Below are 16,461 nucleotides of genomic sequence, written 5' to 3' on the forward strand. Positions count from 1 at the left end.
TGCTCCATCTATGTTGCCCACCTGTCCTTGTCCTCACCTGCCTGCCTTGCCTATCCATCCCTCTTCTCCTCTCTCAGGATGGATACCTGGTTTTGACCTCGGCCAGGCCCTTGGATATGACTGACCCCTGCCTGCTTCTGACCATTGTCTGGACCCTGGATATGTCTAACTGCTGCCTGCCTATGACCCAGCTTACTATGGGCCTCTCCTGCCATCAGCAGAGACTCAACCTAAGTCCTGCTGGCCCCGGCTCCCCAAAGCTCAACCTGAGGGGAACATGGGCTGGAATTGGTGAAGGTTCTGACTGGTCTCTGCTTCACCTGGGACCGCCTGCCAATGAAGGGAACCTGCAGGGCTCCTCCCTGCAGGTAGAGCCAATCTTGCCTTGGCCCAAGGGTCCACAGATGCAACAATTTATTTCTGATTTGGAAATTAAAAAGCACACAGAAGTGTACTATCAAACATTAAATCAAGTTTAATCATCTATATATTTAATAATCTTACTTCATTGCACAAAGGTGTGAAAAATGGGAGGTACTCTCTCAGTTTGCTCTTGGATGTATCAATCTCTTTTCCCCTCCTCATTCTGCATCTTGATCATCAATTGTTCTTCCCATGCCATCTTGTTAAGCTTTTCCCTTTAAGTACCTTCTCCTTATTTGGGCTGTCTGTGACCTTTCCTTTAACCCCTTCTGCTTCTACCCCATACTTTCACTAGCAGGAGAGCAGTCCTCCTTAAAAGTCCACTCTCCTTTGCCCTGCAGTTCCATATATTGAATTTGAGTTACATAGTTCTGGCTGCTTGTGATGTCTTTGAGAACAGCAGAAAAGCTGCCTGTACCACACAACTCAAACATAGTACAGACAGAGAGCCAGGAAAAGAACCATATTTTAAGTTGCTTGCCAGCTGGATGAGGGGGAGGGAGAATAGCATAGGTTTAGAACCAAAGGAAGCATGCAAGTTCTGCTGCTACAGAGTACCAGCACTTCAGCCTGCTTCAAGTGCTGACTCTACAGAAAGACCATTTTAGTCTAATCTGTATATGTTAAAATGTAACGCACCATGTATTTTACATATTTAACAAGATGTGATTCATCCATCTAGTGTACAAGGCCCATAAAAAAACCCCCAACAACCCAGGAATCTAAGCCACAATGCCTTGAAAAGTGGGCATTCTTTCAAACAGATATCCCTTTCTGCTTATTCCCAGCCCTATTGAACCTCATTTAAATGTTACCACTATAGCATCACATCTGTGCTTGGCTTCCCATAGAAGGGCAGAATATCTCAGAGATCATAATCAAAACTCTAAAGCATGATTAGGTAAGAGAAACATTTATTTATACTTTGCACAATAACAAGCTTACGTACCGAACAAATTCAACTAAGAACAAATAAATGCAGTTAAACAAAGAAATATGGGTCACTTCTCCTTCCAGATAACATCAATTAATAATCATGCCTATACATAACTTTTTTTTGCTATGTTTACAATAATTAGTAAAATTGTTTTTCAGAACATGTATATAACATATTATAACTGCAATATTCTTCTTTGCCAAAGATGCGATCCTAAAGCAGATCTGCAGTTGAAAAATGTGCAGATTACAAGACTATTGTTAAGAAAATGATCTGAGTCACTTTGGGCTCTTGGTTTGAACAACCCAGCCATCCACAATACCCTCAAGGTTTTGCCCATGTGTCAGTCTGTACTAACTGTATCTCATATGATGTCAAAATGTATCCTCAATTAAACCAAAATTGTAGATAGTACATATCGGAGCTTTCTCTTATGCAATCATAAACACAGGTAATAGAAAGTTCACTCAAGTGATTATTTTTCTTCATTTTAGTTGGCCCCAAAGGATCTGATTTCAGTTTAGACTTGTGTTTTGGTCTGAAGGAACATTTTTCCACTAGACGCCTTCACTGCTTTGAGACCTCGTTGTCAACTTCACAGTTCCTGGAGGCACTGTGGGTCCACTGAGCAGCAGACATGACCATTCTGAAGAAAAAAAAGACATGAATGTGTTAATAGCTTACCAAATCAAAAATGAAAGTGACCATCTGAAAAAAAGAATATCTGCAGAAGTATTTGAAACAGAGAATTTTGTGGTTCTTTGTTAAATTTCTGTAGTTGTTGCATGAAGCCTTCTTTCAGTAAGTAAGAAATGTTTGAGCTATGGTCCAGGAGCATTTTGGGATGGCAGCCCAAAGGAAACATTTTAGTTCGTTAATTCAGTGACACTCTTTGTTCCTATGGTGTCTGTTCCAAAAGTGGAAACATATTTTGTCTAAATGCTAATAATGATAGAAAAAACTTCCTAGCAATCCTTATGAGGGTATTAAAATAAGCAAAACCTGTATTTTTACAACTTAAAAAGTCGTGCAGTTACACCCTAATACAGGACAGTGTATGGGTGCACAAAGCTAGTAATCTTCATTGAGAAATGCCAAAGTTGCATAGACTGCCCGATAGACCCAGCTATGTGAGTGCCTGCATTTCCACTAGGCCTTCTAGTTGTTAAAGCATTTCTAGCCTTCCAGAGAGATTCAGTTGCTGTTTGATTCCACCATCAAGGCCTGCCAGACAAATTCAACCATGTGGGTGCCTGTGTTTCCACTAAGGCTTCTAACCTTCATATTAACCACCTTGCCATTCATTCTGGTAGCCCCAACATTCATTGTTGACTCAGTCTAGCATCATATTATGTCCTTTTGCTCTAGAACTTTCTTGCCCTTGAAACAGGTTTGCTTCTTATGCACTATTAATACTTTAAAGATATTTGAATATCTCTATCTCATCTCCCTTGTCTCGCTTCTCTTCTAAGGTATATATGTTCAGATTTCTAAGTCTCATCTTTTATGTCTTTGATGTAGACCCTGCACCATTTTGTAGCTGTCGCTGGACTGCCTCCATTCTGTATCCTTCTAGGGGTAAATCCTGGTAAATCTGATCTGATCTGAGAAGTAATAAGAAATCAATTACCCCTTTTTTGGTCAATAGTTTTTTAATTTGATTCTCATTAATGGAAATGGTTTAGATTAAGGAAAGTAAACATATGTTAAGCAAAGTGCATCCTAGAGTAAATTTAGACTCAACATTGTTGATGGAGGCTTTGGAATCATTGTAGGGAGACCAGGAAGAAGGAGACAATGATAAATTAATTAAGTAATGGAATTTAGGTCTCCATAGTGCTATTGATTTAATTATTCCAGATAAGGCAAGGGATGTTAAAATAGAAAGGATGTAAGCAGAATTGAAATTTGTAATGTTGCAATATTAACCAATAAAACATTTCAAATTAAAAAAAAAATAGAAAGGATGTAGAGTAGACTGGAAATAGAGAAACTCAAAGGAAGATTACAGAACGCTGAATGTAAGATGCAGTGGACAAGTTATATAATTGCTGTGAACGCAACTAAAAGAATACTATAGAAATAAATATCAGAAATGTGCTCAATAAAGTGAATTATTTCAAATTGACCTTAACCACGCATGTCCCCCCTGTGGTGGTGACTTAAATTTTAAAGAAGTAGTTTATAATCAGTTGCAGTTTTTCAGAGAAAAAAATATGAAGATCTGCCTTGATTTTGCTGATAATGATCTAGAACAGAGTTGGCTGCTCTTGAACGATATTAAACAGATTTAGGATATTATATCTAAAAAGATACCTATGACTTGTGATTTAAACCCCTGCCCCTCATGTATGGTCAAATCTTCTGGAGCAGGCATTCTAGAAAAGATTCTTTTGAGGATTAATACATAAGTTAAGAAAGGCATTATGCCAGTTCATTTAAAACAGTCATTATGAGGACCTTCATTGAAAAAGAAATCCTTGGCTGCAAGGAAAAAAGATAAATTTAGACCCGTGTCAGATTTTTCTTATGAACATTATTGAGAGCACAGCCTATATTGACTTTCTTGACTATTTGGATGAGATGGGATGGTTTGATGTTCATCATGCAGGATTCAGATCCAAGAGGAGTACTGAGACAGTTCTCGTGGCACTGGTAGCCTGCACCAAGAGTTAGAATGGTGATATGGGACAGAAGTCTATTTATTTAAAGTACTTATTTTCCACCTACAGTGGTCCAGCCATGCTAAGCAGATTACAATGTAATCTGACACATGAAATCAAATTTAGACAAACAGACAAAACATAAAAACAAGCCCTCTGTGCATAAACTGACACCAACCAGCAAAATTTAATGTATCCTGAAAGCTTCTTGAAATAATAAGGTCTCTAATTGTAAACGAAACTGTGAAAAATCATCCAAACTCCGCAGAGACTGGTTGTCCATTCCAGAGTGAAGGCCATAAAATAGAAAAAGCTCATTTCCTTGTTACATTTAAATGTCCACATTTAACTGAATGGATAGTAACTGGTCTTATCTTTTGCTTTTGATACAGTCAGTCATGAATTATTGATACACCGATTAATCATATTAGGTCTTAAGGGTAAATTGTTGATTGACTTAAGCTTTTCTTTGACAGATTGGGCTCAGATAATGACTTTGGGGTAGGCTATGTTACATCCATAGATGCCAACTTGTGGAGTCCCACCAGGTTTCTGTGCTATCTCCCGTTTTGTTTAATATTTATTTCAAACCATTGTGTGATGTTATTAAACAATTTGAGATTAGTTTTCACACATTTGTCAATGATATACAGTTATTCTTAGAAATGCTCTTAAATAAATAGGGGTAGATTTTATAAATGTACGCGCGGGCATACTTTTGTTCGTGCACCAGGCGCGAACAAAAGTACGCTGGATTTTATAAGATACGCACGTAGCCGCGCGTATCTTATAAAATCCGGGGTTGGCGCAAGCAAGGGGGTGCACATTTGTGCAACCTGCACGTGCCGAGCCCAGCGCGCACTGCCTGTTCCCTCTGAGGCCGCTCTGAAATCGGCACCGGCACCGAGGGTATGATTGAAGGGATGGCTCCCGGACCCCCCCACTAGACCACCAGGTACATGTAAAAGGTTTTTGGGGGGGTCGGGAGGGTGGGAGAAGCAAAGGGGTAATTTGTAAAGGGTCGGGTGGGTTTTTTTTTATCGGGCCATTGGCGCCATTTTTATCAGTGGTAGCCAAAATGGCGCCGATGGCCCGAGAGCGGGAGATCGCGTTGGGAACCCCCCCCCCCCCCCCACTGGACCACCAGGTAATTTAACATTTTGGGGGGGTTCGGGAGGGTGGGAGAGCAAAGGGGTCATTTGTAAAGGGTCGGGGTGGCCTCACTAAAAAATTAACAATGTGAATTGGAATCGGAACCAATTCCAATTCATATCTCTAACAATCCGATTTTTTTCTCCCACCATCTGAACCTGATCGTTAAAACGATCGGGCACACGATTCACATCTCTAGGTATGCTCAGCAGGCCCTTGATAGCTCATCTTAGATTTCTTTGGGGGATATGAAAAGGTAATGCTGCTCCCAGCCAATCTGCATCTTTTTTTAAATAATTGTATGAATGGTAGAATCTTATATTGTATTTGATATTTTATTGGCAGCCAATGTAATGACATCGAGATCGTGGTAATATGATCGTATTTTTTCCCCCCATCAGCATTCTTACCTCTGCATTCTGCAGCAGCTGCAAAGGTCTTAAAGTTGATGCTGGCAATTAGGGATGTGAATCGTTTTTGAACGATTAAAATTATCATCTGATAATTTTAAAATCGTTCTAAACCGTTAGAGTACACGATACAATACAAATGCCCACGATTTATCGTCAGGAGCATTTATATTGTATCGTTAAATAGGGCACGGGAATTATTTGGGGGAGGGTGGGAAAACCGGCACACCAACACAACCTCTAAACCCACCCCGACCTTTTAAAACAAATTCCTTACACTCCCCCACCCTCCCGAACCCCCCCAAAATGTTAAATTACCTGGTGGTCCAGTGGCCGGGGGGGGGGGGGGGGGCCCAGCGCGATCTCCCGCTCTCGGGCCATCGGTGCCATTTTGGCTACCACTGATAAAAAGGCGCCGATGGCCCGAAAAAAAAACCCCCACCCCGATCCTTTTCAAATTACCCCTTTGCTTCTCCCACCCTCCCGACCCCCCCAAAAACCTTTTAGATGTACCTGGTGGTCTAGCGGGGGGTCCAGGAGTCATCCCTTCAATCGTGCCGGTGCCGGTGCTGGAGGTTTCAAAATGGCGCCGATCGCCTTTGCCCTTACCTTGTCACAGGGAGCATCCGGGTAGGCTTGCTTGAAAAGCCATGTCTTGATACCTTTTTTGAAATTGCGTAAGGACAGTTCAAGACTGAGATCAGTGGGAATGGAGTTCCAGAGAGTCGGGCCAACAATGGAGAATGCTGTTTCTCTGGTAAGGGTGAGGTGAGCAGATTTGAGGGATGGGGTGTGAAGGGTTCCCGCAAAGGAGGTTCTGGTAGGGGGGTAGAAGAACAGAAACGTGGCATTTCCTCGAGCCAGGGGAGATCATTTTTGTAAAGCGTGTTGTGTGGGATGGTTAGCGTTTTGTATTGGAGAATATATCCAAAGCAGAAAGCCTGTGAGGGAGTCAGTTGGACTGTTAGATGATCGAGGGGTTAAAGGGGCACTTAGAGAAGATAAGGATATCGTGGAAAGATTACATGATTTCTTTGCTTCGGTGTTTACTAAAGAGTATGTTGGGGAGATACCCATTCCGGAGAAGGTTTTCATGGGTAATGATTTAGATGGACTGAACCAAATCATGGTGAACCTAGAATATGTGGTAGGCCTGATTGATAAACTGAAGAGTAGTAAATCACCTGGACCGGATGGTATACAACCCAGGATTATGAAGGAACTAAAAAATGAAATTTCAGACCTATTAGTAAAAATGTGTAACCTATCATTAAAATCATCCATTGTACCTGAAGACTGGAAGATAGCTAATGTAACCCCAATATTTAAAAAGGGCTCCAGGGGCGTTCCGGGAAACGAGAGACTGTTTAGCCTGACTTCAGTGCCAGGAAAAATAGAGGAAAGTGTTCTAAGCATCAAAATCACAGAACATATAGAAAGACATGGTTTAATGGAACAAAGTCAGAATGGCTTTACCCAAGGCAAGTCTTGCCTCACAAATCTGCTTCACTTTTTTGAAGGAGTTAATAAACATGTGGATAAAGGTGATCCGGTAGATGTAGTGTACTTGGATTTTCAGAAGGCATTTGATAAAGTTCCTCAAGAGAGTCTTCTAGGAAAAGTAAAAAGTCATGGTATAGGTGGCGATGTCATTTCGTCTATTACAAACTGGCTAAAAGACAGGAAACAGAGAGTAGGATTAAATGGACAATTTTTTCAGTGGAAGGGAGTGGGCAGTGGAGTGCCTCAGGGATCTGTATTGGGACCCTTAATTTTCAATATATTTATAAATGATCTGGAAAGAAATACGATGAGTGAGGTTATCAAATTTGCAGATGATACAAAATTGTTCAGCGTAGTTAAATCACAAGCAGATTGTGATAAATTGCAGGAAGAACTTGTGAGACTGGAAAATTGGGCATCGAAATGGCAGATGAAATTTAATGTGAATAAGTGCAAGGTGATGCATATAGGGAAAAATAACCCATGCTATAGTTACACAATGTTAGGTTCCATATTAGGTGCTACCACCCAAGAAAGAGATCTAGGCGTCATAGTGGATAACACATTGAAATTGTCGGTTCAATGTGCTGCGGCAGTGAAAAAAGCAAACAGAATGTTGGGAATTATTAGAAAGGGTATGGTGAATAAAACGGAAAATGTCATAATGCCTCTGTATCGCTCCATGGTGAGACCCCACCTTGAATACTGTGTACAATTCTGGTCGCTGCATCTCAAAAAATATATAATTGCGATGGAGAAGGTACATAGAAGGGCGACCAAAATGATAAGGGGAATGGAACAGCTCCCCTATGAGGAAAGACTAAAGCTTGGAGAAGAGATGGCTGAGGGGGTATATGATAGAGGTGTTTAAAGTCATGAGAGGTCTAGAACGGGTAGATGTGAATCGGTTATTTACTCTTTTGGATAATAGAAAGACTAGGGGGCACTCCATGAAGTTAGCATGTGGCACTTTTAAAACTAATAGGAGAAAGTTCTTCTTCACTCAACGCACAATTAAACTCTGGAATTTGTTGCCAGAGGACGTGGTTAGTTCAGTTAGTATAGCTCTGTTTAAAAAAGGATTGGCTAAGTTCTTGGAGGAGAAGTCCATTACCTGCTATTAATTAAGTTGACTTAGAAAATAGCCACTGCTATTACTAGCAACAGTAACATGAAATAGACTTAGTTTTTGGGTACTTGCCAGGTTCTTATGGCCTGGATTGGCCACTGTTGGAAACAGGATGCTGGGCTTGATGGACCCTTGGTCTGACCCAGTATGGCATGTTCTTATGTAACTTTCTTGTCTGAAGTGTTGGGGGAGAAGCCCAGAAGCCCTTTGGTGTTACAATGGTTTGGGAAGGAAATAGCATGGAACACACTCTTTTTTGGGAGTGTGAAGCTTAGCCTTTTGCCTATTCTTGGTTGTTGAAGGAGGGGGGGGGGGGTGAGGGAAGGCTGTGTGGTGATTGGCGCCTGCATTTTATTATTGTAGATAGGCTTTTGGACTTTTTTTGTGAAAGAGGTCCCAAAAATTATGCCCTCTCCTCCCCCCCCCCCCCCCCAGTGTTAAATCTTTGGCCTTCATGTATATGACTGATTTAGTGCAGGTTTTCTTCTGAGCTAAACAGATAGGAAATTGGCTGGTATTTAGTGTGCATGCTAAAAGTGTTTAGTGTGAATGCTCACAGATAGCAGCCAGCCTCTAGTAACTCAGCTTCTTAATGTTCCAATCTTAGTTCATCCTATTGTCATAAAGAATATTCCTATTAAATAGTATAACTCATTGTGAACTCTTTTGTTGGAAAAGCACATAATAAATAAATGTTGATGAAGTTGATGCCAACAAAGTAGTGCTTACATAACTCAAAAGCAGATTGTGCTAGGAGGGCATGATAAAGGAATTATATCATTTCCTTGGAAAGAGAATTATAATCTGTCCAAGATGAGATACACTTTGGACTATCACACTATTTTATGATACCATAACTATAACATTAATACCTTGCTGATCCAGCTCATTTTCTAGTTTGCCCCATTCCATTTATCAATCTGTTGACAAAATATTTCGGTAGAGGTTAGTGCAACAAAACTCTGATCATTTTAACATTATGACTTAATTAAGAAAACAAAGCTAGTGTTGGGCGCCCAATTGCTGTTTCTTTTGATGTGTGGTGAACTGCAAGATGTATGAGACAGACATGGAGTTTTGGTCCTTAAAGTGATATTAATGCAGTTTTTCTACTCACACAGGACATATAAGGCATATATCACTCAGATTGGCATTGCCCTTTACCTTGCATTGACAAAGAGTGCACTCAGTCCCATGCTTAATCCAAGAAGAGCCCGTGAAGCGAACCACATTCATTTCATCTAGACAAGTCTTGGTGATGTCATTTTGCATCTTGTCTGCTTGGCAAGGGTCATTGACACATCGTGGGCAGCACTCATTCTCTGGGTGCACGCGGAATTCACAGTCACCCTCTGGGCAAGGCAAGGGCCAGCAATCAACTTCTCCCTGCTGCAAAAAAATACACAAAAAAAGGAAACAAATATTATGTGGTTTTGGGTCTTAAGCTTAGATGTTTCTTATTGATTTACTGTATATCATAAGAGCTCAATATTATGCTAATTTAACATTGTTATGCTTCTTGCAGTGGTGTACACATTGTTATCTAGTTAACCTGATAATAAATTGCCCTTTCTATATAATACTGATTTCTGATATAATTATCAACCCTTCTGAAACTTAAATGTTTTTGTATTTTCAGCTTTTATATTCAAGAAGGATAAATATTGAAATGGGAAAGAACTTTATGAGAAGCATGCCTATTCCATTTTTTTTTTTTTTTTACCTACAATGGCATCACTACTCTTTCAAAGTATAAGAACAGACACAGTAGATAGCCCTTATTCTTTCAGCCTTCTGGAATTGTTTGTTGGCATTTGTTCATTTAGGGGCAGATTTTTAAAAAGTACGCTGGATTTTATAAGATACGCGCATAGCCGCCCGTATCTTATAAAATCCGGGGTCGGCGCGCGCAAGGGGGTGCACATTTGTGCAACCTGTGCGCGCCGAGCCCAGCGCGGCCTGCCTGTTCCCTCCGAGGCCGCTCCGATTTCGGAGCGGCCTCGGAGGGAACTTTTCTTCGCCCTCCCCCCACCTTCCCCTCCCTTCCCCTACCTAACCCACCCCCCCGGCCCTATCTAAACCCCCTCTTACCTTTGTCAGCAAAGTTACGCTTGCTGAAAGCAGGCGTAACTTTGCGCGCGTCACCGGCAGCCCCGCTCCATCCTCCGGTCCCGGGGGCTGGTCCGGAGGCCTCGACCATGCCCCCGGGCCGGCGCCACGCCCCCGGGCCCGCCCCCGAAACACCGCGACACGCCCCCGAAACGCCGCGTCATTTCGGGAACGCCCCCGGACACGCCCCTCCCTCCCCTTTTCGAAAGCCCCGGGACTTACGCGCGCCTGCGGCCTATGCAAAATAGGTGTGCCGGCGCGCGCGTGCCTTTTAAAATCCGCCCCTTAGTCTGACCACTGAGAACGTTCTTGTGCTGAAAATCATATCTAAGAACAGGGCCATAGCATTGAAGGGACATATGGGATGCTTCCTTCTACTTGCCCCCCCCTCCCATGTGCCTCGGCTAGGGGCTTGCCAAGGAGACGAAGTTACACTGAGCCTCAATTGCCCATTTAAGAATGGAGTCAGTGCCATCCCAGTAGAAAAAATTGCACTAGTACCATTTTTGATCAGAGTATGGGGAGGAAGGAAAGAGCGCAAATGAGGTGAAGGGAAGAGAGAAAGAGAGATAAGGGAGAGAGGGAGAGGAGAGAGTGACCAAATGAAGGAAGGGGAAGGAGAGAGTAAAGTAGGGGAAATAGTAAAGGGATGAGGAAGAAATAAGAGAGAGAAGTAGGTAAGAGGACAGAGCAAAGGAGGTGAAGGGAGGGAATATCAAGTAGCAACTTGTTCTGGGCTCAATAATGCCTTGCTATTAACATAAGAACAAATGAACATGCCATACTGGGTCAGACCAAGGGTCCATCAAGTCCAGCATCCTGTTTCCAACAGTGGCCAATCCAGGCCATAAGAACCTGGCAAGTATCCAAAAACTAAGTCTATCTCATTCTACTGTTGCGAGCAATAGCAGTGGCTATTTTCTAAGTCAACTTAATAGCAGGTAATGGACTTCTCCTCCAAGAACATATCCAATCCTTTTTTAAACTCAGCTAAACTAACTGCATGAACCATATCCTCTGGCAACAAATTCCAGAGTTTAATTGTGTGTTGAGTGAAAAAGAACTTTCTCTGATTAGTTTTAAATGTGCCACATGCTAACTTCATGGAGTGCCCCCTAGTCTTTCTATTTTCTGAAAGAGTAAATAACCGATTCACATCTATCCGTTCTAGACCTCTCATGATTTTAAACACCTCTATCATATCCCCCCTCAGCCGTCTCTTCTCCAAGCTGAAAGGTCCTAACCTCTTTAGTCTTTCCTCATAGGGGACCTGTTCCATTCCCTTTATCATTTTGGTCACCTTTCTCTGTACCTTCTCCATCGCAATCCTTTTCTGAGATGTGGCGACCAGGATTGTAAGCAGTATTCAAGGTGTGGCCTCACCATGGAGCGATACAGAGGCACTATGACATTTTTCATTTTATTCACCATTCCCTTTCTAATAATTCCCAACATTCTGTTTGCTTTTTTGACTGCCGCAGCACACTGAACCGACGATTTCAATGTGTTATCCACTATGACGCCTAGATCTCTTTCTTGGGTGGTAGCACATAATATGGAACCTAACATTGTGTAACTATAGCATGGGTTATTTTCCCCTATATTCATCCCCTTGCACTTATTCACATTAAATTTCATCTGCCATTTCGATGCCCAATTTTCCAGTCTCACAAGGTCTTCCTGAAATTTATCACAATCTGCTTGTGATTTAACTACTCTGAATAATTTTGTATCATCTGCAAATTTGATTACCTCACTCTGTTATGATCTCTGCCCACGGGTTCCTCCATGAGCAGGCTCCTCACCTCGCTTTTGCTGCCTCTCCCATCGCAGCATAATGCCGCCATTGTCAGGCCTCCCATTTGGCCGGAGCCACGGACTTTCTTTTCTCTTGCGGCCCGGAGGCTGCCCTTCTTGCCCTGCTTCGGAATGGCGCTGAGCCGCCGCCGACGTGCGGTCATCTTCGGGGGGTGAAGGCCGCAGCCCCAAGCTGGATTGGCAGCTGGAGCTGCCCTCGGGGCCTCCTGCAGTGGCAGGAGCCGCTGCCATCGGGGCCTGTGTCCAAGCCCAGCCCTGCTGCTTCTGACGTCAACGTCATTGCAGGATCGCTATCCACGGTCCTGCACAGCTTCCTGCTTTCCTTTAGGCGCGCAGCCGCGCTTCTCTGCTACATGTAAAGGGCCCTCGGCCGGATATGCAATGGGCCCCACCTTGAGACTGTTTCCTGCTTCAGCCCTATAAAGAGCTGTTCCTGTATTTCCTCATTGCCTTTCATCGGAGTTACTTCATCTCTGGAAGGTCCTGCTGTCCAGCGCTCTGACAGGTCCTTGTCTTCTCCGTGATGCTCCTCGTCTGGTCTGATTCTCATCATGTCTTCATTGCCTGAGGTCCCCGTCCAGGTGTCCTGGTGTCTCTTCTCCTGATATATCACTTCCTGGTGTTCCAGCCCTCCTTGGTGTTTGTTCGTTCTTTGGAGCCTTCTGTTCTGCCGGCCATGGATCTCCAGGTGACACTTCTCCATCTTAGGAGATGCCAGCAATGGACTGGTGTCCTGTGCTCCTAAGCTGTCTTGTCCTGCCAGCCATTGTGGTGCTCCGGATGACATCACCTTCATCGTCGAAGTCCCACCTCGACTTGATCCTCTCCTGCGCTCGTCCTGCTCTCCTCGTGGTCAGTGACCAGCCTCCTCGGGCTGTGTAGGGCACGCAGTGGGACAGGGTGGTCTGCGACCAGCCCATTGTGTCCGCCCGTGAAGGTGGGCTTTGTAGGGCACCCTGAGAGACAGTGCCAATGTCTTCCTTTCCAGCTTCTCGTCTCTCTGGACTTCTTCAAGTTCTTCATGTCGTCTCTGATGCCGTTGCATCAGTCTTGGTTTCATGTCTTCATATCAACCTTGGGGTCATGTCTTCCCTTCAACCCTCGTCTGTGATGCCGTTGCATCAACCTTGGTGTCATGTCTTCATGTCAAGGCCTCCATCTGCCCTCATCCTCAGGCCGGCCTGCTGCTCCATGCCGATCCAAGCGGCAGGTCTGAAAGGGCTCGGAATGGTCGTAGGACCGTTCACCTACAAACATCATCCTGTTGTTGGCTCTGGGATGATGTTCTGCCATGCTGGGACACGTTGCCAACGCTCGGTTTGGTCCTGGATCTGTGTGGGGTCGGGATGAGGCCCAAGGGCACACGAAAACACCCACAATGTAACACACTCGTCATATTTCTTTCCAGATCATTTATAAATATATTGAAAAGTATGGGTCCCAATACAGATCCCTGAAGCACTCCACTGGTCACTCCCTTCCACTGAGAAAATTGTCCATTTAATCCTACTCTGTGATTCCTGTCTTTTAGCCAGTTTGTAATCCACGAAAGGACATCACTACCTATCCCATGACATTTTACTTTTCCTAGAAGCCTCTCATGAGGAACTTTGTCAAATGCCTTCTGAAAATCCAAATACACTACATCTGCTGGTTCATCTTTATTCACATGTTTATTAACTCCTTCAAAAAAGTGAAGCAGATTTGTGAGGCAAGACTTGCCCTGGGTAAAGCCATGCTGACTTTGTTCCAACCTTGTCTTTCTATATGTTCTGTGATTTTGATGTTTAGAACCCTTTCAACTATTTTTCCTGGCACTGAAGTCAGGCTAACCGGTCTGTAGTTTCCTGGATCGCCCCTGGAGCCCTTTTTAAATATTGGGGTTACATTTGCTATCCTCCAGTCTTCAGGTACAATGGATGATTTTAATGATAGGTTACTAATTTTTACTAATAGATCTGAAATTTCATTTTTTAGTTCCTTTAGAACTCTGGGGTGTATACCATCCGGTCCAGATGATTTACTACTCTTCAGTTTGTCAATCAGGCCTACCACATCTTCCAGGTTCACCGTGATTTGATTCAGTCCATCTGAATCATTACCCATGAAAATCTTCTCCATTACGGGTACCTCCCCAACATCTTCTTCAGTAAACACCGAAGCAAAGAAATCATTTAATCTTTCTGCGATGGCCTTATCTTCTCTAAGTGCCCCTTTAACCCCTCGATCATCTAATGGTCCAACTGACTCCCTCACAGGCTTTCTGCTTCGGATATATTTAAAAAAGTTTTTACTGTGAGCTTTTGCCTCTACAGCCAACTTCTTTTCAAATTCTCTCTTAGCCTGTTTTATCAATGTCTTACATTTAACTTGCCAACGTTTATGCTTTATTCTATTTTCTTCTGTTGGATCCTTCTTCCAATTTTTGAATGAAGATCTTTTGGCTAAAATAGCTTCTTTCACCTTCCCTTTTAACCATGCCGGTAATCGTTTTGCCTTCTTTCCACCTTTCTTAATGTGTGGAATATTTCTGGACTGTGCTTCTAGGATGGTATTTTTTAACAATGACCACGCCTCTTGCACATTTTCTACCTTTGTAGCTGATTCTTTCAGTTTTTCTTTAACTATTTTTCTCATTTTATCAAAGTTTCCCTTTTGAAAGTTTAGCACGAGAGCCATGGATTTGCTTACTGTCCCCCTTCCAGTCATTAATTCAAATTTGATCATATTATGATCACTATTGCCAAGCGGCCCCACCACCGTTACCTTCCTCACCAAATCCTGTCTCCACTGAGAATTAGATCTAAAATTGCTCTCTCTCTTGTCAGTTCCTGAACAAATTGCTCAATAAACTGTCATTTATTCCATCCAGGAACTTTATCTCTCTAGCATGTACCGATGATACATTTACGCAATCAATATTGGGGTAATTGAAATCTCCCATTATTACTGCACTACCAATTTGGTTAGCTTCCCTAATTTCTCTTAGCATTTCACCGTCTGTCTCACCATCTTGACCAGGTGGACGGTAGTATACTCCTATTACTATAGTCTTCACCAACACACAAGGGATTTCTACCCAGAAAGATTCGATTGTGCATTTAGTCTCATGCAAGATGTTTATCCTGTTGGACTCTATGCCATCCTGGACATAAAGTGCTACACTGCCTCCTGGGTGCTCCTCTCTATCATTGCGATATAATTTGTACCCCAGTATAGCACTGTCCCATTGGTTGCCCTCCTTCCACCATGTCTCTGAGATGCCAATTAAGTCTATGTCATCATTCACTGCTGTACATTCTAATTCTCCCATCTTACTTCTTAGCTTCTGGAATTAGCATACAAACATTTCAAAATTTGTTTTTTGTTGTATTTTCATTCTGCTTTTTAATTGATAGGGATAAGTTAGAATTTTTTAGCTCAGGTGAGTTTTTAGTTACAGGCACTTGGACTACTTTTCTTATTATTGGAACCTCACTGTTGGGATGCCCTAATTCTAATGCATCATTAGTATCCCTTGAAGATACCTCCCTCCGAACCATGTGCTGCTGAGCAACTGTCAGGTTTCCCCTTTGTTCTAGTTTAAAAGCTGCTCTATCTCCTTTTTAAAGGTTAGTGCCAGCAATCGGGTTCCACCCTGGTTAAGATGGTGTCCATCCCTTTGGAAAAGACTCCCCCTTCCCCAAAAGGTTCCCCAATTCCTTATAAAACTGAATCCTTCTTCCTTGCCCCATCGTCTCATCCATGCATTGAGACTGGAGCTCTGCCTGCCTCTGGGGACCTGCATGTGGAACAGGGAGCATTTCAGAGAATGCTACTCTGGAGGTACTGGATTTAAGCTTTCTACCTAAGAGCCTAAATTTGGCTTCCAGAACCTCCCTCCCACATTTTCCTATGTCGTTGGTGCCCACATGTACCACGACAGCCAGATCCTCCCCTGCACTGTCTCAAATCCTATCTAGGTGACGCGTGAGGTCTGCTACCTTCGCACCAGGTAGGCATGTTACCAGGCGATCCTCACGCCCATTAGCCATCCGGCTGTCTACATCCCTAATAATTGAATCACCGACTATGATGACTGCCCTAACCCTTCCCTCCTGGGCAGTAGGGCTTGGGGAGATATCCTTGGTGCGAAAGGACAATGCACCACCTGGACAGCAGGTCCTTGCTACAGGATCCTTTCCTGCTGTACCAGGTTGATGCTCTCCAATCATAAGAACATAAGAAATTGCCGTGCTGGGTCAGACCAAGGGTCCATCAAGCCCAGCATCCTGTTTCCAACAGAGGCCAAACCAGGCCACAAGAACCTGACAATTA

General features: G+C 43.2%; 1 protein-coding gene across 2 annotated transcripts in view; it reads right to left on the minus strand.

Annotated features, from left to right (window-relative positions):
- Positions 1 to 1,320: 1,320 nt before the first annotated feature.
- The window catches only part of NELL2 (neural EGFL like 2), a 537,087-nt gene continuing 521,946 nt past the window's right edge, over positions 1,321 to 16,461 (minus strand). For both annotated transcript variants that reach the window (XM_029616870.1, XM_029616869.1), the window contains exons 19-20: positions 9,382 to 9,606; positions 1,321 to 2,006 (exon numbers count right to left, since the gene is read on the minus strand). In XM_029616870.1, the coding sequence (XP_029472730.1) occupies positions 1,956 to 2,006; positions 9,382 to 9,606 (276 nt within the window). In that variant the 3' untranslated portion in view covers positions 1,321 to 1,955. The remainder of the gene's footprint in view (positions 2,007 to 9,381; positions 9,607 to 16,461) is intronic.

Source organism: Rhinatrema bivittatum, chromosome 9 (genome assembly GCF_901001135.1).
Source record: "Rhinatrema bivittatum chromosome 9, aRhiBiv1.1, whole genome shotgun sequence".
Taxonomy (NCBI): Eukaryota; Metazoa; Chordata; class Amphibia; order Gymnophiona; family Rhinatrematidae; genus Rhinatrema; species Rhinatrema bivittatum.